Raw genomic sequence first — 23,589 nt, 5'->3', positions numbered from 1 at the left:
AATAAAATTACCCCTAAAACAATCCCACTAATCTATAAAACGCACCATAATTCATACAAAATCAAGATATTGCAACGAAAATAAAAAACACAACCAGAACCTCCCCCCCCCCCCAAGATATCACCCTGGGGTGGACTGGGGATGCTGATCTCAGTCCACCAATAGAATGGCCCAAGGGGAGGGATCCAGATCTTCCTCAGTGTGCCAGCCTCAACCATAGGCCTGGCGGAAGAGCTCCATCTTGCAGGACCTGTGGAACGCTGAAAGCTCCCGCTGGGCCCGTAGCTCATCCCACCAGGCAGAGGCCAGGACCAAAAAGGCCCTGGCCCTGGTCGAGGCCAGATGCACTTCCCAGGGGCTGGGTATGGCTAGCAAGTTTGCACCCACAGGGCGTAGAACCCTGAGTGGGGCATAGGGCAACAGGTGGTCCCTCAAGTGTGTGGGTCCCAGATCGCGCAGGGCCTTAAAGGTGAGCACCAAAACCTTGAACCGGATCCAGGAAGCAACTGAAAACCAGTGCAGCTGCCTCAGCACAGGCTGGATATGGGCCCTAGCAGCCGCATTTTGTACCAACTTCTGGATTAGGGATAGGCCCGTGCAGAGTAACCTTGATCAGGTGGAAGAATGCTGTCCTACCAGAGGACTTGCACCAGAGGACCGTTCTACCATTAGAGGAATGTAGCCTCTGGATTCAACTCCCAAAATCATGAACTGATAACATGAAGCCACAATATGAAGCCTAAACCACTTCTGAGTTCCTGTTAGAAAATATCAACTTCTATATACAAAAAGCAAATTGTAGCTTGTCATAGTTGCAGATGAAAGTCTGGAAGCGTGAAGGAAGTGTATAATGTATAGTATGTAAGTACAATGTATAGTATGTAATATAACTATCTGTAAGAAAACATTATTTCTTCAAAGCCTCTCCCAGGTTATCATCTGTACACAGCCCGTGGCGCCACGGGCGCCACGGACTGAATAAAAGAGTAAGGGGTAGTGGGGAGGAGTTAGGGCGGGACCGGTCCGGGATAAAAACTCGGAGGGGCCAATCAGGAGCCGCGAAGCGGCTCCTGATTGGCTCCTCCGAGTGGCACTCCAGGGCCAAGTGTTCAATTGGGAGGCGCGCAAAGCGCGCCTCCCTGTTGGACACTTGGCCCGTCTCCCGGACGCCGCGCCACACACTCCAGTCCTCCCCGAGCAGCCATCCTGGTCGGATGGCTACCACGCAGGAGCCTCACCCCACTTCCCTGGGCTCAGGGAAAATCGCTTCCCCTCCGCCCACAGGAGGCCCTTCCCAAACTCTCCTCGCTCGCCCCCTCAAACCGCGCTTGCCGCCGCTGCGGCCCGACCTCCAACAACGATGCACAGCCCAGCCGCCTGCGAATGACCCGCGCTCTGACTTCTCCACCACAACGGAGAGGCCGCCGCTGACATGATGGGGCCACCAACCGCCCGACGCCGGACCCCATGTCCTACCTGCTCGCCTACGGTGCCTCCTCGCCGCCAAGACAATGACGCTGCCGAGCCGCCGCCCGCAGTTCAAAATGGCCGCGCCGACCACCAACGCGCCGACGACCCGCTGCCAGCTTCAATGGCCGCTCAGCAAACACGCTCCCTGACCTCCGCCAGTCTCCACTGCCGCCGCGCCCAGCCTGGACCCTGACGAGCCCCACCGCGGGAAACTGTACGCTGCCGGGACCAGCCTGCATGCTCCCCGCCGTCCCACCTTCGCTGGCGCCGCCGCGCCCAGCCAACGCCCTCGAAGATCGCCGCCGACAGGAGGAGGCCGCCGCCGAGCCGCTCTGCGGGACGCGCGGCCCCAGATATCGCCGCACGCCCTCTGCTTCGACCCCCGCCGACAGGAGGAGGCCGCCGCCGAGCCGCTCTGCGGGACGCGCGGCCCCAGATATCGCCGCACGCCCTCTGCTTCGACGCCCGCCGACAGGAGGCCGCCGCCGAGCCGCTCTGCGGGACGCGCGGCCCCAGACATTGCCGCACGCCCTCTGCTTCGCCGCCCGCAATCCACCACGCCGCCCCCTGCTCTGCGCTCAGTCCTCGCTCTCCCGTCCACCACAACATGGCCGCGGACGCCTCCTTGCCTCCTTCACGCCGCAGATGCCTCGCCCAGGTAGGTTCCCCCGCAGAACCCTAACCCTTCTTCCCCTTGCCCTTCTTCTGCCCTTCTTCTCCTTGCCTCCCTGCCCACACAGAACTCTTTGCACATCACTGTGCCATCTATCTCCCTCTTTTAGCGCCCATTTTCTTCCTTTTTAAAATGGGCTTAAAATCTAGTTGATACATATGACAGCATGGCTGTGGAGCACAGAGACAGGCAGTTCAGCTGCACTCAAATTATCAAAATTTAATTATGAGTTCCTGTTTGCTCTTGTCTCTACAATGCCATTTTGTTACTCCTTTTTCGACATTATAACACTTGTCATGTCTCCTACATTATTCGTTACATCACAATCATTAACGCCATTTTATATTAAATGTAAAATTTCTGAAATCATACCTTGTTTCCCTCCTCTTTAATTTGGGGATTTATGAGTTTTACAAAGGAGTAAAACAGCTGACGAATTCTAGAGTCACCAATAAACGTGATGTGTTTGTCTGCAAGGCAGTCTTTTGTTTCACTGTAAAAGCAAACATTGATATTAATTTGCTTTAATTAGGACAAAATAGTAATGGACAAAATAGTAATTTACAAAAAAATTAGGAATTCGGTATAGAATATTCTTCACACAAATACAGAATTCACCCAGAAAAAAGAGTGTAAAGTTGTGCATATCCCATTAATATTAGTGTGGCTTATAGAACAGATTCTTCTCAACATTATATAATTATTTACTCTGGGGTACTACTGAAAACAATGGAATTCATCAGGATTGTGCCAGTCAGCAAGCAGCTGTGCTAACACAACTCCCAGTGACATATGAGAGGTTCAATCACACAATGCTCCCATTTTTCTAAAACTCAGAACATCTAAAAATTGAATACAATCAAAATATACAAATCCTTCTCTACAAACCTTGACAACCCAAATTAAAATGGCAGCAAATGACTCCTTTCCTTATTAAGCTGTTTAACAAAGAGCATTTCACACACATACTTTTTATTAACTGTTTCATTAGAATATTTCGCATCTTTTATTTTACAGTAAATTAACTATGAACCAGTGCTGAAAACTATATATAATCATGTAGAGAATTGAAATATTCAAAGTCTGTGTTGGATCTCCTATCCAAGTCAAATCAACGCAGCTTTGTAATAACTGAACTCAAGCAGGAGGTCAAGGAAGGCTTGTGACGCAAAGGCAAACCATGGCAAACCTACTTCTGAATGTCTCTTGCCTTGAAATCCTATGGGGTTGGCATAAGTCAGCTGCAACTTGATGGCACTTCACTACCACCAATAAGTAGAAAAATCACTAGCAAACTTTGGAGTAGCATACACAAGAAGCACAAATATGTTGCACCATACTGTGCCACCTGAACTTAACAGTAAAGGAATCTAAAGATATAAATGTATAAAGTGTGCATTTACAATACGTATAGTATTAACACCTTACCTTGATTTATATTTATGCATCATACAGCTGTGAGGTTGCCATAGCTTCTCTCCAAGAAATCTCCCACTGGAAAGAAGATACTCACAAGAATCGTCGCCTTTAAAAAGGAAAAGAGGTTTGACACTTGAATTCTGCACTAAAACAAACCAGAATCCCACTGCTTCTTAGTCAGCATCTGTGTCTGCAGCCCAACTGTAACGTCTGTTTAGAGGTTTCAATGTTAAAATCAATCAATATTAATCCCCATATCACTACTATTCTTCCTTAAGTTACCACAGAAAGTGCTAAAATCTTTGTTAAAGACATTATTATGAAGAAGTAAAGACAGCAAATGCTTGTGATCAGCTTGTGAGAACACATTCAACTGTGTTTCTTTGAACAGGTAGAACTCAATTTAGTTCTACTGAAGATAAAGCAATGGAACCTTCATAAGGTATAAGAGATCTTTTTTGTACATTATTTTCTATTCATGCTTTATGGTTTACTACACACACTGCTATTCTGACATACATATCTAGAATTTCTCTCTTTAAAAGCAAGTTGTATAAGAACTTTTCAAACCTACATTATGTTACATGCTTATTGATGGTTGGCATGCTGATCAATTGATTGGTCAAACACTGTAAATTATATCTTCAAATATTCCATTAAGGTAGGAATATTAGGTGCATCTTATTTTTAAATTTCACTGTATATTGGTTAGCAAGGGCATTGAGGCATGGCTGTATCTAAATATGATATACAGAGTGATTCCAATTAATATCTCCTTGAAATATTAATACTAAGGTTAAGAATAATGAAAGAACAATGCATAAGTAGAAGCTAAGAGCTACAACAAAATAGACCCTGAGGAATGTTTCAGCAGATTTGCCTAAGGAAAAAGAATTATTAATCTATTTTCAGACACTGTTTTCAGTGTCATAAGACTGAAGAAATTCCTGTTAAATTATGTAAGACAAATATAAATCTGTCCTATCAAGGTGGTTCCCGGTAACCATATCCTGTATGTAGGAGGAAGTACAGTTTTTGTTTGATCATGTTTTGACGAGTGCTGTATAGAACCGTGATTTTCTTACAACCTTGGAACTGCATCCTTGCAGCTCAGTTTTTGAGTACCAGGGCATTTGCACACACGGAATAATGTGCTTTCAATCTACTCCAGACATGCCTTGTAGTCGGATTTTATGGTGTGAAATGGTAAACCCAATTGCAAACAATCACTCAAGTGCATCAAAAGAATACTGAAAGTGCATCATCCAGCATGTGTGAAAGTGCCCTACATCATTATGATCAATACCCCCATTGCAAGGTGTCATCTCTGTAATAATGTTTCTGATAGCTGAGGACAATGCACCTACACTTGAAGGTTCCTTCCCCCCCCCCCCCCGGTCTGTCTGCTCCTATCTGTCTGTCTGCTCCTATGAAGGTTGAACCCAAAGGGGCCTAGGTTGGGAGTATCATCTGCCATGCACAGTCTATCAGGCAGGGATAAACACAGAAGCACAGCTTCTTAGTGCTCACCCACTATTCATAAAGCACTACAAAGGAACACCTCCCTCTTAAAATATTACATACTGAACTTTAATTTTAAAGAACACGCTCAAGCTGTAGATTGAAAACTGGTGAATGTATGACCTACTGTCTTTTCAAGTAAAACCATGTTCTACAATATTAGGGAATGCATACAGGACACCTGCAGCTCTGTGTGTTGAGGGGTGGGGGGGAGATGGGACAATTCATAAATCCCATCCCATTCAGTGAATCTTCCTTCGGAGTGCTAAGTCCCACTTCACTCCTTGTCCTTTTAACTGATGCACATATATAGAATTTCATTATGAGTAAAATAGCTGTTTTAATCCATGATGGAAAAAAAGTCCTAGATAAAATTACTCATTAGTAAGTGGGAGCAGGGTGGGGGAAGATGTTGCTTGCTAACACTTGAAACAAAACCCTGCCACAGAAGCTGGAAGAAAGGGAGTGCTTAATCCTTCCCCTACCTTCCTTTCTAGCCTCCTCCCAGTCAAAATGTAATTTTAAATGCTGCAGTGGCAGTGAAGAATAGGATAAGTGCCTCATTCTACAGCCATTACTTCTTTACTCAAAATCTTCCCTTGAAAATTATTTTTTCTTCTCTAGGGGCTAGCATGGCAAGTGCATCATACAAGGATCTGGGAGGCCCAGATTCAAATCCCTGCTTCCCTACTGACCTTTGATCAGTTGCATTCTCACATAAGCTACATCACAGGGCTGTTGTGAAGATATAATGGAAGAGGGGAGAATGTTAGAAGTCCCTTTTAGGTCCTGAAGAGGGCATAAATAGCTAAATTGATTTACTTGTATTTATTTATGATTAGACTTGCAAGACCACTCCTCTCCACCCACCCATTAAAACACACTAAAATAGAACAGTAAAATAAATAGTAAAATAAACAGTAAAATCACCCCTGCAAATAAAAGTAGTCCATTACAAGCACTGACAAATAATGGACAATTAAACTGTCATTGGCTTTCATAACACTTCATGATCTGTGTTTAAAGATATAACCTATTATCATCTATCAGTTTTAGTTCTGGTTGAGGACTAATTCAGGTTTGTCTCCAGGTAAAAAGAAGCTTCAACAATTCCATTTAATTATAAGCACCATTAAAACCTGAAGTGTTAGCAAGCAAAAGAGTCTAATATAGTGATTTTACCACCAAATGATCGGTTGTTTATCTTTAGAGATACTATCGAAGGCAGGGAAGGGAAATTCTCCAACCACAACTGAATTCTTTATGGCTTGGATTCTCAGAGACAGATCCTCCCTGACAGACCAGCCTAGTAACTTGACCAAGGAAAGCCATCCTTGGTTCCTCTTCCGTAGCCTCAAGAAATTAATTAGGAGTAATATTTGCAAAATAAAAGATTGGGCTGGGAGATTGTCACCCTGCTTTTTAATTTGCAGACTTTGTTTCTGTCGGGAAAAGAGAGGTGCTTGACATATATGAAACAAAACCCATTTCTCACACTCCCAATATGGTGCAGCGTGGGGTCTGTCAGGATGGGGAAGAATCAGAGCTATGTGATGTCTCCGATTTAATGATAGGAGAAAAAAAATAGTTCCAGCGATGCTTTTCACTCGTATTTGTTCAGTTGATTTTATTCTAAGTAATGTATTTCAAAACACCATAGATAGTAATTATTTACATGTAAAGGTGAATGACATCTTTTATACACAAACTATTGCAGCAGTATTACATCCCATAAACACTCGAGTTTCCCGAAGCAGCACTGTGGTGCCTAGTAGGCCTCTACTGACATACACTGTATGCTTTAAATCCTTCTTTACATATTTGGCATACAACGTACACACAGGATTGGCTTCATGCTTTCACAAGAAACCTCTGTAACATACAACTCTGCTTTAAACGCTAACAGATTTAGAGAGTACAGAAGCAGCAAGGTATATGCTCCCGTGCAGGATTCCCAGTACAAGCACAAAAGAGTTTCACATCTGCTTGCTCCAGGGCAAGGAGCCAGACAACCATTGGTACAGTTATACAATTGTCATGGAAAAGCTCTAACTATGGGGGGGGGGGGAACAAATATGGGACTTGAGTAAGGAGAGGGGGACAAAGGAAGGTGCAAACTGAACAGCTGTAGCACTCAGGAAGGCATCCTCTTACAGCAACACCATTCACCTACTGCTGTTGAATCACCGCATGAGAGAAGTACAGTGGAAAAAGTTTAAAGAGTTTTGAAGAGGCAGGTAGGCTACAGGTGGATTGCTCTGTTTCTCTTCTATGTTTATCGGATACAATTGGAGAGTCATTCTCTATGTCATAATAATGATAGTAGGTGCTAAGGTTGGTCGGAGAGCAAGAAGACAAATACTAATCGAGGAATTAAGGTATTTTATATGTTTATTATTCAAGTTAATTCATGCTACATGACAAGCAGAAAAAGTTGTTAACACAAAGCACAAATTCTGTAAAAAGGAAAATATGTTATTTGGGCAGAAATATTTGGGCATAACACTATTAGTGGCTTAGTGGGATACAGAGTTAAAACTAAATTACAGTGCACAGTAGTGTATTGTCTTTGCTTAGGGTTCTTGGCCCCTAGGAAATCAACCAGAGCCAGGGCCTTCCCAGTCCTGGCCCCGGACTGGTGGGACACTCTCCAAAAGGAAATCAGAGCCCTGCGGGGCTTTGAACAAAGACCAGATAGTACCTCTGGTGGGAAAATGGAGACTGTGCCAGGCTACCTGCACTAGCGCAAATTGCAGGAAATCTTTAGCTGTCCTCTTGGTGAAATTCTGTGTTGAGATGCTTCCTTAACGGGGCAACACCTGAAAAATGTATAATCCACACTTCCCATTAGCTTCCTTCTTAGAAGGGGCCTTTGTGCCCCTTCTTATATATTTAATTTAATTCATTTGTACCTTGTGGTTCTCACCAAATGCAGCCCAAAGCCACCTACATTGTTGTCCTCTCCTCCATTGTTTCCTATTATTAGTGTGTGACTGGTCCAAGGTTACCCAGTCAGCTTCCATGGCACGAGTAGAGATTCAAATTTGACTCTCCTGGATACTAGTCTGACATTCTAAGCTACTATACCACCCTGGCTCTCTTTCTTGTATCAACAGGTCTAGCAGCAGGCCCATAATGGTTGTGAGTCCTCAAAACTCCCACTTTTGCCCAGTGGATAAAACAGTCCTGCTTCCCAAGGAGTGAGATTAGAATTGCATTATTACTATGCAACTTAGAAGCTTTCCTTGGTAAACAACAAGAGAAAGAAGCACAGAAATTGAGAGATATTTGGTAGACTACTAAGACTCAAAAGCCTGCTTGTATAAATAACACTGAAACAATTCAGCACTGCTGACAGAATGCTGAGATCCCTAAGAAGTCATGGGCACCGAATACTGATGTAGAGTTACAAAAATCTAAGATAAGGAAAACTTCTTTAAAGCAACCCAGCCTTAAGCTGCTTGAGTTTTATCCCAATGCTGTGCCAGTCTCTACCAACCACACAGCATAATCATGCAACTAGCAAATCATGAACTACAAACAAACCAAAGTACTTTTCTTGCATTGCTCACATTCCCACCAAACCAAAAACAAATAAAAGCTCCTATAAGCCATTGGGTCATACAGTCCCTATGATATGAGTTGTCATGATTGGAGAGTTGTGAACAGATCTGAGAAATCCAAGTTCCAACCTGCCACTCGCAAATAAGAATCCTTCAGGGTAGGCTTGGACAAATGGAAGACTATAAAACGCATCCATTTCAAATAAAAGGGAGGGACAAACCCAGCTCCATTTTCAGGGTTCAGAAAGAGAGACTTGCTTCCACCACTGCAGTACAGAGTTGTGCCAACCTACTCGTTCTTATCTGTGCCAACCATTCCTAGGTCATCCAAGATCAGCAATGTGGGACTCGGGCAGCAGATGCACATTTCCCAATTATTTCGCCTGTTTTTACAGATCCCCCGCTGCGTGCTTTAAAGGCAACTACTCGGTCACCTTTCTCCACTAGCTATCAAAGCTCCGCCGTTCCCTCAGCCCCAGCTCCGACCTGCCAAGCTAGACAGCTTCCTCTACCGCCTCCCACGCTCTCCCAACTGTTTATATCGCACTTTCCCAATTAGCCGGCGCAGACCTCGGGGCACGAATTGCTCTAAAAGGCAACCAACAGGAGCCTCGCACCTGAACGCGCCAGCACCTCCACAGCGCCAAGTCTCACGGGGATTGGCGAGCAGCCCCCGAGCGGTCCTCCTGTCTGCGGGCACGTCGGCCAAGTGGGGCAGGTGTGTGCCCGGGGGCGCCGGCCGCAGAGCCCACCTGGGCCGCCTGAAGCGGGACCGAGGGGCTCCCCTCTTGCCTGCTCTTCGGAGCCCGGGAAGTCCCCCCTCGCGTCCCGCCCACTCAGCCGCAGCCTGGCCCCGGCGCCGGGGATGCGAGCGGCCGGCTCCGAAGCCGCCTGGGCTGCTTACGGGCGCGGAGTCCCGCCGCGGCCGCTGCTCCTCACCTTGGTAGCGGCGGGTGGCGGCGTGGCAGGCGGCGAGCAGCAGGACGGCGCCCAGCGCCAGCGCCTTGGCGCTCCTCACGCTGAAGTAGTGGTTGATCTCCCGCTTGCCCAGGGTGTAGGCCAAGGCCGCCATCTTGGCTCCTCCATGACAACAGTGCGCGATGGAGCGGGCCGGCGCGCAGGGGCAGCACTGGGTCTCCAGCGGCCAAGGGGAGAGGAGCCGCCGCCGCCCCTGCCGCCGCTGCCGCCGCCACCAGCTCGAGGGAGGGAAGCCCGGCAACACAGCCGCGGCGGGGGACGGGTCGTCGCCTGGCGCCGCCTCGCTCGCCTCGGCGTCTCCCGGCAGCGCGGCCCCCTCCGCCTCGTCCTCGCTCGGGCGTCGCCGCTTCACCTCAGCCGCCAGCGAAGCGCCCGCCTTGTCCTCTGCCTCCCGAGGCGGCGGCGGCGGCGGCGGCTGCCCACACAAGCCCTCCGCGCCGCCCTCCCGCCGCTGCCAGGCGCCCGCGATCGCCCCCTGCGGTGCCCCGGAGCCCGGCCGCGCCGCAGCACACATGGGTGGGCGCCGCTTGTCCTCAGGGATGGGGCGGCGGACCCGCCTGGTGCTTGGGGTGCTGCACGGGACTAGGGAAGGCGCTCTCGCCCAGACTGGGTCATGGTTTATCCTCCCTTGCTGAACCGGGCCGGGCGGCAGCGCCGAGGGCGACAGGGCGCTGCTTCTCCGCCCCCCCCCCTCACCTTCTTTTAAACTTTATTACTGCTGTATGTGGACGAAAAGGAAGCAAGGGGCTTCTGTCGAGGTGGTGGTGATTGGGAAATGACAGAGGATCCCCAGGCCCCCAGAAGGTCCACAGAGATTGTTTTCCCAACAGTGGTCTTGTTTGTTTCTTGCTCTGATATTGGCAGCTCTGGATTGGGAAATACCTGGAAACTTTGGAGATGGAGCCGGGAGTGGATGGGATTTGGGGCCAGGAGGGACCTCAGTGGAGTATAATGCTATGGAGTCCACCCTCCAATGCAGCCACTTTCTCCTGGGAAAGTACCAGTGAGCTATAATCCCAAGGGATCCCCAGGTCCCATCTGGGGAGTGTCAACCCCACGTCATGTTCCAAGTGAGATATTTAATGTTGGATTAAAATATATTAATTATATAGGGTAATAGTGGAATTAAGAGCCTCTTGTGGCGCAGAGTGGTAAGGCAGCCGCCTGAAAGCTTTGCCCATGAGGTTGGGAGTTCAATCCCAGCAGCCGGCTCAAGGTTGACTCAGCCTTCCATCCTTCCGAGGTCGGTAAAATGAGTACCCAGCTTGCTGGGGGGTAAACGGTAATGACTGGGGAAGGCACTGGCAAACCACCCCGTATTGAGTCTACCAAGAAAACGCTAGAGGGCGTCACCCCAAGGGTCAGACATGACCTGGTGCTTGCACAGGGGATACCTAATAGTGGAATCAGTTGTTCCATTGTGCAGGGCCACTTTGCTCAGTTCACAGTGCTGGTTCTCCACTTGCTAAGATTTAGCTGTCTCAATGTATGTGACCAAGGTCACCCTTTCTTGCCCCTTTCCTGCCTACCACGTGGACAACTTGTTTGCCAGCAGCACAACAATGAGGCTTGCTAACCTCTGGATCAGTGATTCTCAACCTTGGGGTCGGGACCCCTTTGGGCGGGTTGAATGACCCTTTTACAGGGGTCGCGGCAAGGCAAGCAGCTTGGGCAGGGGGGCACCATCCACACAACAGCCTTGCAGGGTAGATTGAGATAGAGCAGCAGAAAAGAGCAGAATTGGCATGGTGGGACGCGAGGCAGAACTGAACTAAGAAACCCCGGAAAAAACCCAATGTATATACAATCACAGACAATGAATCTTCACGTCATTGGTCAGTTTCGGTTTAATTTCTGTAAAAGAACACTTGGCATAATTTTATGGTCGGGGCTCACCACAACATGAGTAACTGTATTAAAGGGTCTTGGCATTAGGAAGGTTGAGAACCACTGCTCTAGATGGAGCTTGGAGAGGTGGCATTAAAACTGCTTTCGAGTTGACAGAGTTCAGTTTCTCTGGAGAAAATGGCTGCTCTGGAGCATGGACTCCAAGACTCCCCCAACCCTAGTCTCAAATCCCAAGGAATTTTCCCAATATGGAACTGGCAACTCTAACCCACTGTCATGTGGTACTGGGGAAAAGATTGACCATCTCTACCAAGGGATGAAGGATTTGAACACACTGTATTAAAGCAGATACCGTGACCACAATTTGTCCTTATGGCAGCCTTCTTGCTGGAGTTCTATTTTGCTCAAGGAAGTTGGTTGATGAATCATTAATTTGGGAACCACAATAGACCCTTTCTTTTGCATATGTTCTCAGTACTATCCATTTGTTAAAAATCAATGGTTATTTAGTTTTGGGTCATATTTTCCATTGAATAGATGAAAATATTAGCCAGGAAGGGATGGTGGCAGAGTATAGTCAGCTTGGTGTAGTGGTTAGGAGCGCGGACTTCTAATCTGGTGAGCCAGGTTTGATTCTGTGCTCCCCCACATGCAGCCAGCTAGGTGACCTTGGGCTTGCCACAGCACTGACAAAGCTGACCAAGCAGTAATGTCAGGGCTTTCTCAGCCTCGCCTACCTCACAGGGTGTCTGTTGTGGGGAGAGGAAAGGGAAGGCGACTGTAAGCCGCTTTGAGACCCCTTTGGGTAGAGAAAAGCGGCATATAAGAACCAACTTTTCTTCTTCTAAGCAAACTTGGTACTTGGAAGGAAGATCACCAAGGAAGGCTCTGCAGAAGAATGCAGTGGCAAACCACCACTGCTTCTCACTTGCCTTGAGAGTATCATGCCGGGGTTGCTATAAGTTGGCTGCAACCTGGCAGCACTTTATGCACATATAGATATTTTTTCTGGTATATAATATGTACAGCATTGTTGAAAGAGAATAAACAGCCCTCTAAACTTTTCAAAGATCTTTTCATTACTGAAGGCAAAAAACTAGAATGAGTAACCTCCCTATTTAGAACTACCAACCAAATTGGAGTATGTACAGTTTTTTTTTTAATTGAAAACATTTTGGTGACAGGGTAACTATCTTTGCCATTGTTAACACATCACCTTACTTGACAAAGCTATTGTAAAGATTTTTTATAAACTATGTGGCACAGTCTAAATGTATTACTTATTGGTAAGACTTTGTAGCTGGATTACAAAACCATTTTACAAAGCAAACTGGAAGCTAAAATTGCTCACATTACACCCAAGTTTTATGGTAGTTCCTTTGGTGACATTTATACCTGCTGTTTATTTAGATTGCATCAGTTTCAATTAGTTTCTCTTGAGTATACATATAAGCTATGGGGAAGCTCTTGCCCCATATTACACCTGCTAGATTCTTTCCTTTTATCTGATATGGGGTTGCCAGGAGAAGCTGATCTGTTCTAACAACTATTATTTATTCCCTTTTAAAGGAGAACACCTTAAAACAGGTACTTATTCACCAAATTATTGGATTGGACTGTTACAAATCTGTAAACCGCTCTGGGAGCGGTAAGAATAAAGCAGTAAGGGGTAGGTGGGAGGAAAAAGGGGTGGGGTGAGCCCGGGATAAAAACTCGAAGGGGCCAATTGGGAGGCACAAAGCGCCTCCTGATCGTCTCCTTCGCTGTCAGTCCGGGCCAAAGGGCAAATCAGGAGCCGTGAAGCGCGCAGCTCCTGATTGGTCCCTTGGCCCCGGGGGGAAGGGGGCAGGGGGGAAGCATCGCTGCATCCAAAGCAGCAAGCCTGACCCGGCGGGCCTGCTCCTTGGGCTGCACTGAAGCCAGGGAGTCGGGGGGGGGGGGAGACTTCAGAGCAGCCCTGCTCCTGGGACCACACTGAGGCTGGGGACTCGGGGGGAGGGGGAATGCTTCAGCGCGGGCAAGGTTGCACTGAAGTCTGGGGGGAGTCTTCGGCATAGCCAAAGGAGCAGCCCCGCCACGGGGGAGATGCAGCAGCCCTGCTCCTTGGCCCATACAATGCTGCAGCAGCCATTTTTGGGATGGGGGGGCTGTCAGGAGGGCTGCCCATGGGGCCGGGGAGAGGAGAGGGGATGCTAGTGCCCATTGTATTCACAGATACAATGGGCTTTCAATCTAGTACTTACATGTTGCTTTAATTATTTATACATAGAAGATGATAAGATGAATCCAATAATTTTATTTAATAAAGGTCTGTTTTAAGGCAAACAGAATTACACCTTTTGTGAAAAGAGGAATAAGACACAGTTACAAGCCACAGGTTACAAGGGATACCTCATTGGGGGGCAAGTTCACTAAGCAGATAATATCAGTGCAAGCTCAGGTGATCTTGACTGAGACTGACCCTGTCAACATAACTCAGAATTCTATGAACCCATCTTTTAGCTAACGGGCAGCAAGGAGGCTAGTATACCTAATTTTGGTCTTCAGATCAGTGTTTTCAGAGAGCCAGTTAGGTGTAGTGGTTAGGAGTGTGGACTTCTAATCTGGCATGCCTTGGGCTCGCCACGGTACTGATAAAAACTGTTCTGATCGAGCAGTGATATCAGGGCTCTCTCAGGCTCGCCCACCTCACAGGGTGTATGCTGTGGGGAGAGGAAAGGGAAGCCACTTTGAGCCTCCTTCGGGTAGAGAAAAGTGGCATATAAGAACCAACTTTTCTAATAAGAAAAAAGCTTTAAAAATTTACAGACAACCCATCTGAGTAACCACAACAAGAAAACCCATCAGGCCAAGTAAGGAGATAAAACTAAAATAATTGTAATACATTGTCTTTTCATTTGAATTGCTTTTTCAATTTTGGTGTATTCCTTTTGTCTGGTTTTACTGACTGATACTTTGTGTATGTATTTTGAATATAAAATTTCACAGGTAGTTTTTTACTAATGATAATTTAAGGGTGTGAGAATCCTTTGAAGACTGAGGATGCTAAACTTGAAGACATGAAGGTAAGAGAGCGTGTTCTTAGGCTAGAAATAAAATAATAATTTTCCCCGCCTGCTTATGTAAGTTTTCTTGTATTCTGTCCTATTAAAATTGAATATGATTTGGCACTACGGGATAATGAGAATTCAAAATAGGATCCTTTCTTATAGCCTTTTTGTTGTACGTATTAACATGATGTGCTTGGTACTCCCTGAAATCAATGACATTGGTTGTGTGGTGTCTTCATGAGATCGCATGAAAACATAGAACTATAGCCTTCTGGCATCAACAGCTTAGCAAAGGTCTGTCACTCATGAATTTAGGGATGGTTAAATTGATGTGGAATTTGTAGAGACTTGCCTGAAAGGAAGTTGATTGAAACTTGAAGTTTTGCATTCCTACACTCTGTTCTGCATTTGTTATTTGTTGTTGTTATGTGCGAAGTCGTGTCCGACCCATCGCGACCCCATGGACAATGATCCTCCAGGCCTTCCTGTCCTCTACCATTCCCCGGAGTCCATTTAAGTTTGCACCTACTGCTTCAGTGACTCCATCCATCCACCTCATTCTCTGTCGTCCCCTTCTTCTTTTGCCCTCGATCTCTCCCAGCATTAGGCTCTTCTCCAGGGAGTCCTTCCTTCTCATGAGGTGGCCAAAATATTTGAGTTTCATCTTCAGGATCTGGCCTTCTAAAGAGCAGTCAGGGCTGATCTCCTCTAGGACTGACTGGTTTGTTCGCCTTGCAGTCCAAGGGACTCGCAAGAGTCTTCTCCAGCACCAGAGTTCAAAAGCCTCAATTCTTTGACGCTCGGCCTTCCTTATGGTCCAACTTTCGCAGCCATACATTGCAACTGGGAAGACCATAGCCTTGACTAAACGCACTTTTGTTGGCAGGGTGATGTCTCTGCTTTTTAGGATGCTGTCTAGATTTGCCATAGCTTTCCTCCCCAGGAGCAAGCGTCTTTTAATTTCTTTGCTGCAGTCCCCATCTGAAGTGATCTTGGAGCCCAGGAAAATAAAATCTGTCACTATCTCCATTTCTTCCCCTTCTATTTGCCAGGAATTGAGAGGGCCGGATGCCATGATCTTTGTTTTCTTGATGTTGAGTTTCAAGCCAACTTTGGCACTCTCCTCCTTCACCCGCATCAACAGGCTCTTTAGTTCCTCTTCACTTTCTGCCATTAGAGTGGTATCATCTGCATATCTGAGGTTGTTGATATTTCTCCCTGCAATCTTGATCCCAATTTGTGACTCCTCTAATCCCGCATTTCTCATGATGTGCTCTGCATACAAGTTAAATAGGCAAGGCGACAGTATACAGCCTTGCCGAACTCCTTTCTCAATTTTGAACCAGTCAGTGATTCCATGTTCAGTTCTCACTGTTGCTTCTTGACCTGCATATAAATTTCTCAAGAGACAAATAAGATGCTCTGGTATCCCCATCTCTTTAAGAACTTGCCACAATTTGTTGTGCTCCACACAATCAAAGGCTTTAGCATAGTCAATGAAGCAGAAGTAGACGTTCTTCTGGTACTCCCTAGCTTTCTCCATGATCCAGCGTATGTTGGCAATTTGATCTCTAGTTCCTCTGCCTCTTCGAAATCCTGCCTGTTCTTCTGGAAGTTCTCGGTCCACATATTGCTGGAGCCTAGCTTGTAGGATTTTGAGCATAACTTTGCTAGCATGAGAAATTAGTGCGATGGTGCGGTAGTTTGAACATTCTTTGGCATTGCCCTTCTTTGGGATTGGAATGTAAACTGACCTTTTCCAATCCTGTGGCCATTGTTGAGTTTTCCAAATTTGCTGGCATATTGAGTGTAGCACTTTTACTGCATCGTCCTTTAAGATTTTGAATAGTTCAACTGGAATGCTGTCACTACCACTAGCTTTATTGTTGCTCAGACTTCCTAAGGCCCATTTGACTTCACATTCCAGGATGTCTGGCTCCAGGTCAGTAACTACCCCATTGTGGTCATCAGGGATGTTAAGCTCGCTCTTGTATAGTTCTTCTGTATAATTTTGCCACCTTTGTTTGATCTCTTCTGCTTCTGTGAGGTCCCTACCATTTTGGTCCCTTATCATACCCATCTTTGCATGAAACGTTCTCTTCATATCTCCAATTTTCTTGAAAAGATCTCTGGTCCTCCCCATTCTATTGTTTTCTTCTATTTGTTTGCACTGTTCATTTAAGAAGGCATTCTTATCTCTTCTAGCTTTTCTCTGGAATTCTGCATTCAATTGGGTGTATCTTTCTCTTTCTCCCTTGCCTTTCACTTCCCTTCTCTCCTTAGCTATTTGTAAAGCTTCCTCAGACAGCCATTTTGATTTCTTGCATTTCTTTTTCTTTGGGATGGTTTTAGTTGCTACCTCTTGTACAATGTTGCGAACCTCCGTCCATAGTTCTTCAGGCACTCTGTCTATCAGATCTAATTCCTTAAATCTATTTGTCACCTCCACTGTGTATTCGTCAGGGATATGATTTAGTTCATACCTGAGTGGCCTAGTGCTTTTCCCTACTTTCTTCAATTTAAGCCTAAATTTTGCAACAAGAAGCTCATGATCTGAACCACAATCAGCTCCTGGTCTTGTTTTTATTGACTGGATAGAACTTTTCCATCTTTGGCTGCAGAGCACATAGTCAATCTGATTTCTGTGTTGACCGTCTGGTGATGTCCATGTGTAAAGTCGTCTCTTGGGTTGCTGGAAAAGAGTGTTTGCTATGACCATTGTATTCTCTTGACAAAATTCTACCAGCCTGTGCCCTGCTTCATTTTGTACTCCAAGGCCAAACTTGCCTGTTATCCCGGTTATCTTTTGGCTTCCTACTTTAGCATTCCAATCCCCCATGATGATAAGCACATCATTTTTGGGCGTTGCTTCTAGAAGGTGTTGTAGGGCTTCATAGAACTGATCAACTTCATCCTCTTCAGCAGCAGTGGTTGGGGCGTAGACCTGGATCACTGTGATGTTGAATGGTTTGCCTTGGATTCGAACTGAGATCATTCTGTCATTTTGGGGATTGTATCCCAAGACTGCTTTTCCTACTCTCTTATTGATTATGAAGGCTACTCCATTTCTTCTGCGAGATTCTTGTCCACAGTAGTATACCTGATGGTCATCTGAATTAAATTCACCCATTCCTGTCCATTTTAGTTCACTGATTCCTAAAATGTCAATGTTCAGTCTTCTCATTTCTTGTTTAACCACGTCCAGCTTGCCTTGATTCATGGATCTGACGTTCCAGGTTCCTATGGAATAAAAATCTTTACAGCATCGGACTGTCTTTTCGCCACCAGTTACTTCCACAACTGAGCGTCCTTTCGGCTTTGGCCCAGCCGCTTCATTCATTCTGGCGCTACTCGTACTAGCCGTCTGCTCATCCCCAGTAGCATATTGGACACCTTCCGACCTGAGGGGCTCATCTTCCAGCGTCATATCGTTATGCCTATTGGAACTGTCCATAGAGTTTTCATGGCAAAGATACTGGAGTGGTTTGCCATTGCCTTCTCCAGTGGATCACCTTTTGTCAGAGCTCTCAGCTATGACCTGTCCGTCTTGGGTGGCCCTGCACGGCATAGCTCATAGCTTCACTGAACTACGCAAGCCCCCTTGCCACAACAAGGCAGCGATCCTTGAAGGGGGCTGTTCTGCATTACGCATTTTCAAATAGTTGTTTCAAGGGAGAGTATTTTGCTATACTGATTTGTTCAGTTAATTGGAACAGGTTTCAGAGGAAGGCAATAAAGATGGTTTGTTGGGGGGGGGGGGGTTGGAAAACAAGTTCCAAGAGAAAAGACTGGGGGGACGACGACACCTGAAACATTATAGCATAAAGAAAATATTGATTGGTTCTTGTTCTCTGCTATAAGTCTAATAGCCTTGTTTTGCAAGAGGGTAGATTTAAATTGAATACTGGGACAAACTTTTTGATGGTAATAATTCCAGACAGATAGCTTTGTTATTTCTGTTGCAGAAAAATAAACAGGAGGATACTGAGTGGGTGGTGTAGTCCTTGCTGGATGTTTTCAAGCAGAGGCTAAACAGCCATCTATCAGGAAAGCTCTGGTTTGGATGTCCTGCACTGAGCAAGGAGTTGGCCAGATGGTTTGTAAGCCCTTTCTAATTCTGTGTTTCTATGGCAAAGACAAGAATTTTCCATTGATTTCAGAGAAAGTTGAAGCATGTACTTCATTCTCTTTTATTTACCCTTCATTAGATCAGTGGGATTGGTTGATTTTGCCCGTTCTCAGGCTTGTGCACAGATTTTTAGTCATGCTTGGTTGCCATACCGTATTGTAATGTGTTTCATTTGGATAGCTGCATTCCAGCCTCTAAAGCCCCATGTTCACTTTGGATTCTGTTGAATTCACTGGGCTTCTCATAAAGAGGACTGGGCCACCTATGAACAAAGGATTCCATGACATAAGAGGAGAGACCACAATATCTTTTTGGATAAAATCAGGATTGCCATCCCTCAGATATACAGCTATTTATTCATTTCTGATTACTATTAATAATTTTATTGCTTAGAGCTATAGCCAAGCTTAACTGTCCTTATTAAATAGATTTCAATTATGCTTCCTCCTTGAATGGCTGAATCATGTAGCAAATGTGCTATTAGATCTCTCTGGCAGTCCATGCCTGTTTCTTATGCCACGCCCTGGGACCTTATTGGATCCATCATTATGAAGGCCTGTTCAAGTTGCTGTGGGGATTACTTATAGGGAGGAAAATGTCAAGTGTTTTTAGGATAGTTAGGCAGATGCAGATTGTGCATCTGTACTTTAAGCTGACTGAAAAAGGAATCTTATGTAGAGTTACTCTTGTATTAAATCACTGTAATTAATGGTCTCAGTCAGGACACTGGCCATATTTCTGTACAGTGACATTGTCATATGCCTCACAGTTCCTTTCCCTAAATCAAGGGTAAAGGTAAAGGTAAAGGTACCCCCTGTGCGAGCACTGAGTCATGTCTGACCCTTGGGGTGACACCCTCTAGCGTTTTCATGGCAGACTCAATACAGCGTGGTTTGCCATTCCCTTCCCCAGTCATTACCGTTTCTAGGGTGGGAAGAATTAACATGAGAAAATTAAGGGAAGAAAATGGAATACACTGTCCATAAGACCAAACAGAGTCTAACAGCTTTTAGAAAAGAAACGTTAGGGTTTTGTCTGTGGCTGATGATCAAATAGAGTGAGGTTTAGTCAGTGGCACCTGGCTGGTTAGGCAGGTGAAGGAGGAATCCTCTGCTGGCTTGATTTGTCTGCTGTTCAAGAGTGTCAGCTGTGGGAAGGAGGAAGGTATCTAGTCACTTCAGTTTCTGCCAACGGACCCAACAAGGCTCATCTTCCTCCAGTCCCAGCTCTGTCAGGATTTGACTTCACAAAACCACATTAACAGGATAATCATAACCCATAATGTCCCTACAATCCTATGTTCTTGAGTATCCCAACTTTTTAAGGCTTCTCCACCCACACCATTCCACTGGCACTGTAGCTACTGCTATAAGGGCCCCCTGTGGCTCCCCAAATGTAAAGGTTTTTTTCTCAAGGGCCATATCTGTGAGAGACAAGAAATCCCACTTCTACTATATTTAGTGCAAAATCAGAAACTGACTAGGCCTGGCTGGGCCAATCTTCTGAAATTGATGTGGCCAGACCCTGCCATAGCCTATTAATTCACAAGACAGAGAACATAAGCTTTCTTCTATTGTTAACTGTACCAAGTTAGTAGGGCTCTTACCCCCCCCCCACATATACCTTTGACAGATATATGATGATCGGAGCTTTGACTCTCAAAAGCTTATACCCCAGAAATCTTGTTGGTGATACTAGTTTAAAATCCTGCACCTGTTAGAAGGGTTTTGTATTATTCTGTAGAATCTGACTGGGAGAAAGGATTTAAATATAAAGTCCATAGTGTTTCCCAATATGTTGCCTATTTGCCCTGTTCACATATGTAATGTTTTAGCTATGATCTCAGCTGAGAGATTCTGTATATGATCAGTCAAGAAACCCCACAAAATATTGGAAATCTTTGCCATAGCAATTACTTTCCACAACAGCAGATGGCAGCCTGTAGCCATAAATGTGTAGGCTTGTGGTCCCCTCTCTGGTGTGTGAGACAGAGATAGAAAAGAGAGTTGAGAAATCATAATTTATAATATATATTTGCTTTACTTAGAAGGAAAGGCAAAGAATCTGTAAAAAATATTTCTTTTTGTATGTAATAATGTGTAAACCACAGGATCTGATTCCTATTGTAGTTGTGCTTTGTTGTCTAGATCAAGAGCCCCAGGTGAGCCACGTATGCATCTGCTTCAGATGTATTCATCAAATTCAGTGGAGGGCAACAATGAAGAGGAGCATCAGTTACACATGTCATTTGGAATTCCTTCACTCAGTTATTTTTCCCCAGCCAGATACCAAACACCAGCCACTGAATAGTGCATCACCTTGCTGTGATATGCTGATTCCACCATCTTACACTTCTAAAGAACAAGGTAAAACTCATAGTTTGCTGCTGCTGTACTACAGATGGGTTTTATAAAAGGGACATTATTGATATGGTGGTTCTTCAGTTACAACGCTTGTGAATTTTAGATCCCTAATCAGAGCAAGCCCTGACCTGGATGGCCCAGGCTAGCCCAATCTTGTCAGTTCTGGGAAAGTCGGCAGGGTCAGCCCTCATTAGTACTTAGTTGGGAGACCACCAAGAACATCCAGGGTTGCTACGCTGAGGTGGACAATGGCAAACTACCTCTGTTCATGTCTTACCTTAAAAACCTTGTTGGTTGTAACTTCTGCACTTTCGACCACCAAACTGTCAAATGTAACAAAATGCTTTAGGAAGCATGCCTAAACAAGTTTATGATGAATTAAGTGCCCTTTTAATCAATGAGGCTTCCTCCTTGGAAAATGTTCTTAGGGTCATAGCCAGCCTTGATCCAAGACTGATTCTTTGTAGCAAACCAGCAAAGCCAAGCCAGACCAACAGTTCTTTTAGTGGATTGCTGAAGTTGCAGTTTCTCTATTCTAAGGTGTTCCCAGCCAACTATATTGTGCTGACAGTCTCATGGAAGATCACCTTGGGAACCAATTCAGCAGGTTGTATGGTTCTTTCATCCCCAATGATAAGATTTGGGCCTGCACAGTATGCCTAGTCATAAAACAGATCCAGTTAAACTTTAATTTTGAGTAGGAATGAACACAAACTGGCTGACAACCTAAAGCTTGTGATGAACTTTGGTTGGTTTGTGATGTTTGTGGCAGGTGAGCTAGCACAAACTTTCCATAAACCTTCAAAGCAGTTCATGGAGGTTCATTCCAGTTTGTGAATGGATACCTTTTCAGACAGTCACTGCTCAAGCAAAATGTTTACCAAACATCAAAGCAATGTGTGTGTATGTGGGGGGGGGGGAGATTCTCCAACATTATTATCAGTTTCAAACTAGTCATGTTAATTTCTAGGGTTCTACTCTCCCTTTGCAGGGATTCCTTTGGGCTCACTTTCAATTAACTTGCACAGAGCTTTTAAAATACCACCCCCTTTGTGACTCTGCGCTTTGAGATCTTTTTTTTAAGCTCGCAGTGCTACATTGGCACGGAGTTCTGCTGAGTACACTGTGATGGCACTTGTACTGCTGGGCACTCTGTACATTGTACTGATTCTGCTTGGCATGCAAAAATGCCCTTTCTTGGATGTTATGGAGCTGGAACATTGGAACTAGGTTCTGCTGGACATTAACATATTGCATTGGTTCTGCTGCTGGGCTCCCCACTCCCTGGAATGGAGTGTGATTCTGTACTAGACATCACGCCTGTTGGCATTGCCACAATGGCACTGGGTTCTGCTGGATTTGCAAAAATGCCCCCTTCTGTTTCAACTGCAGATTCTCTGGTTGGACCGTAAACCTGTTGGGTTTGCAGTGCCACAGTGCTTTGGTTCTGCTGCACACATTGCCCTGGTTCTTCTGAGCTTACAAAATACCCCCCCCCTTCAGTTTCTACAGTAAATTCTTTGGGACTTTGATTCTGCTCTGCTGGGCTTCCTGCTGTCCTAGCTTTTTTTGGGGGGGGGGTAGTTTTCCTCTCCACTGAATACAATAGAGGATTGTATTCTTTGGGGGGCTATAACTTGTATCCAATAAATCCAATCCTCAGCAAACCTGGAAGCCAGATAGAGTCACCTAGAGATCTCCAGTAAGTTTGGTGTTTCTAGCATGCTGGGGACTTGCTCTACCACATCATGAACTTCATGTACTGAACCAGTTTGTTTAGCACCTAAAAGTTTGTGACAACAAACTGAGCTGCATTTTCCTGGTTTGTGCCCATCTGTAATAGGTGAAATAGTTGATAGAAACTAGTACATCCTTGCTTTGGATGTACTCTACTGATGCTAGTAAGAGGCAAGCTACATGTTCAGGAAAAGTACATGTTACACCCTTCTGGGCATGTGGTAGTACTCAAGGGAATGCTACTTCTCCTATAAATACCTGAAAAGAAATAGAGCATACCAGAGAAAATGTTATACCAGGAACATTTTCTTTGATATGCCAACCTTTAAATATCAGGAAGCTTCTTCAGCATTCAAATATCGAACTCGCTGATTGCATTCTGAAGAAAAACAGTCCCAAGAGGGCCATACTGTAATTTTTTTTACATATACATTGTCCCTTTAATTTGTAGGGCTGCAATCCTAAACCAAATCTTTGGGTCTAGTGCAACTGACCACTTACTGAGGTCACCAACAAGCCTGGAGAAAAATGTTCTATCCCTTTAGCAAAAGTTAATGTGTGGAATTAGGCAAGCCAAGCTTTTCATGGCATAATAATATCACCTGACATTCCATTAAGCCTCTATTAAAGGATCACTACAACACTATTAAGTTACCTTGCTTGGCAAATAAGTTCCACAGAAGTCAACGGAATTTATTTCCGGTTAAGCCCATTTTGTTTTGTAAATTAGTTCAGAAGGAGAACAAGAGCAACAGATGCACCTGAATGAACTGGAAAACCCCCCAATACAAATGCAAAGACTTAATACAAATACTGATGCAGATACAATATAAGGTCT

The 23,589-nt window shown here is 45.3% G+C and overlaps 2 protein-coding genes across 5 annotated transcripts in view; one reads left to right on the top strand and one right to left on the bottom strand.

Moving 5' to 3' along the window:
- The window catches only part of CASD1 (CAS1 domain sialic acid O acetyltransferase 1), a 31,654-nt gene extending 21,896 nt beyond the window's left edge, over positions 1-9,758 (bottom strand). Inside the window, exons 1-3 of one of the 2 annotated variants that reach the window (XM_077303645.1) lie at positions 9,586-9,758; positions 3,572-3,668; positions 2,516-2,636 (exon numbers count right to left, since the gene is read on the bottom strand). In XM_077303645.1, coding sequence (XP_077159760.1) covers positions 2,516-2,636; positions 3,572-3,668; positions 9,586-9,718 — 351 coding nt within the window. In that variant the 5' untranslated portion in view covers positions 9,719-9,758. Of the gene's footprint in view, positions 1-2,515; positions 2,637-3,571; positions 3,669-9,263; positions 9,411-9,585 lie in introns of those variants that run through there. The other variant, XM_077303646.1, reaches the window with a different exon arrangement.
- Positions 9,346-23,529, top strand: LOC143820625 (uncharacterized). 3 transcript variants are annotated; one of them, XR_013225421.1, is made up of 5 exons: positions 9,346-9,364; positions 13,042-13,059; positions 14,461-14,537; positions 18,488-18,618; positions 20,799-23,529. XR_013225421.1 is itself a non-coding variant. In XM_077303668.1 (5 exons), the coding sequence occupies exons 1-3, from the start codon at positions 9,747-9,749 to the stop codon at positions 14,484-14,486; spliced, it is 438 nt and encodes a 145-aa protein (XP_077159783.1). In that variant the 3' UTR covers positions 14,487-14,537; positions 18,488-18,618; positions 20,799-23,529. The 3 variants fall into 3 exon arrangements, 2 of the variants coding, with proteins under 2 accessions (XP_077159783.1, XP_077159784.1); XM_077303668.1 differs by lacking the exon at positions 9,346-9,364 and adding an exon at positions 9,747-10,140; XM_077303669.1 differs by lacking the exons at positions 9,346-9,364; positions 13,042-13,059; positions 14,461-14,537 and adding an exon at positions 9,747-10,140.
- Positions 23,530-23,589: the final 60 nt, after the last annotated feature.

Source organism: Paroedura picta, chromosome 11 (genome assembly GCF_049243985.1).
Source record: "Paroedura picta isolate Pp20150507F chromosome 11, Ppicta_v3.0, whole genome shotgun sequence".
In the NCBI taxonomy this organism is placed as follows: Eukaryota; Metazoa; Chordata; class Lepidosauria; order Squamata; family Gekkonidae; genus Paroedura; species Paroedura picta.
The sequence above is the reverse complement of the archived record's forward strand: the minus strand, read 5'-3'. Positions and strand labels throughout refer to the sequence as shown.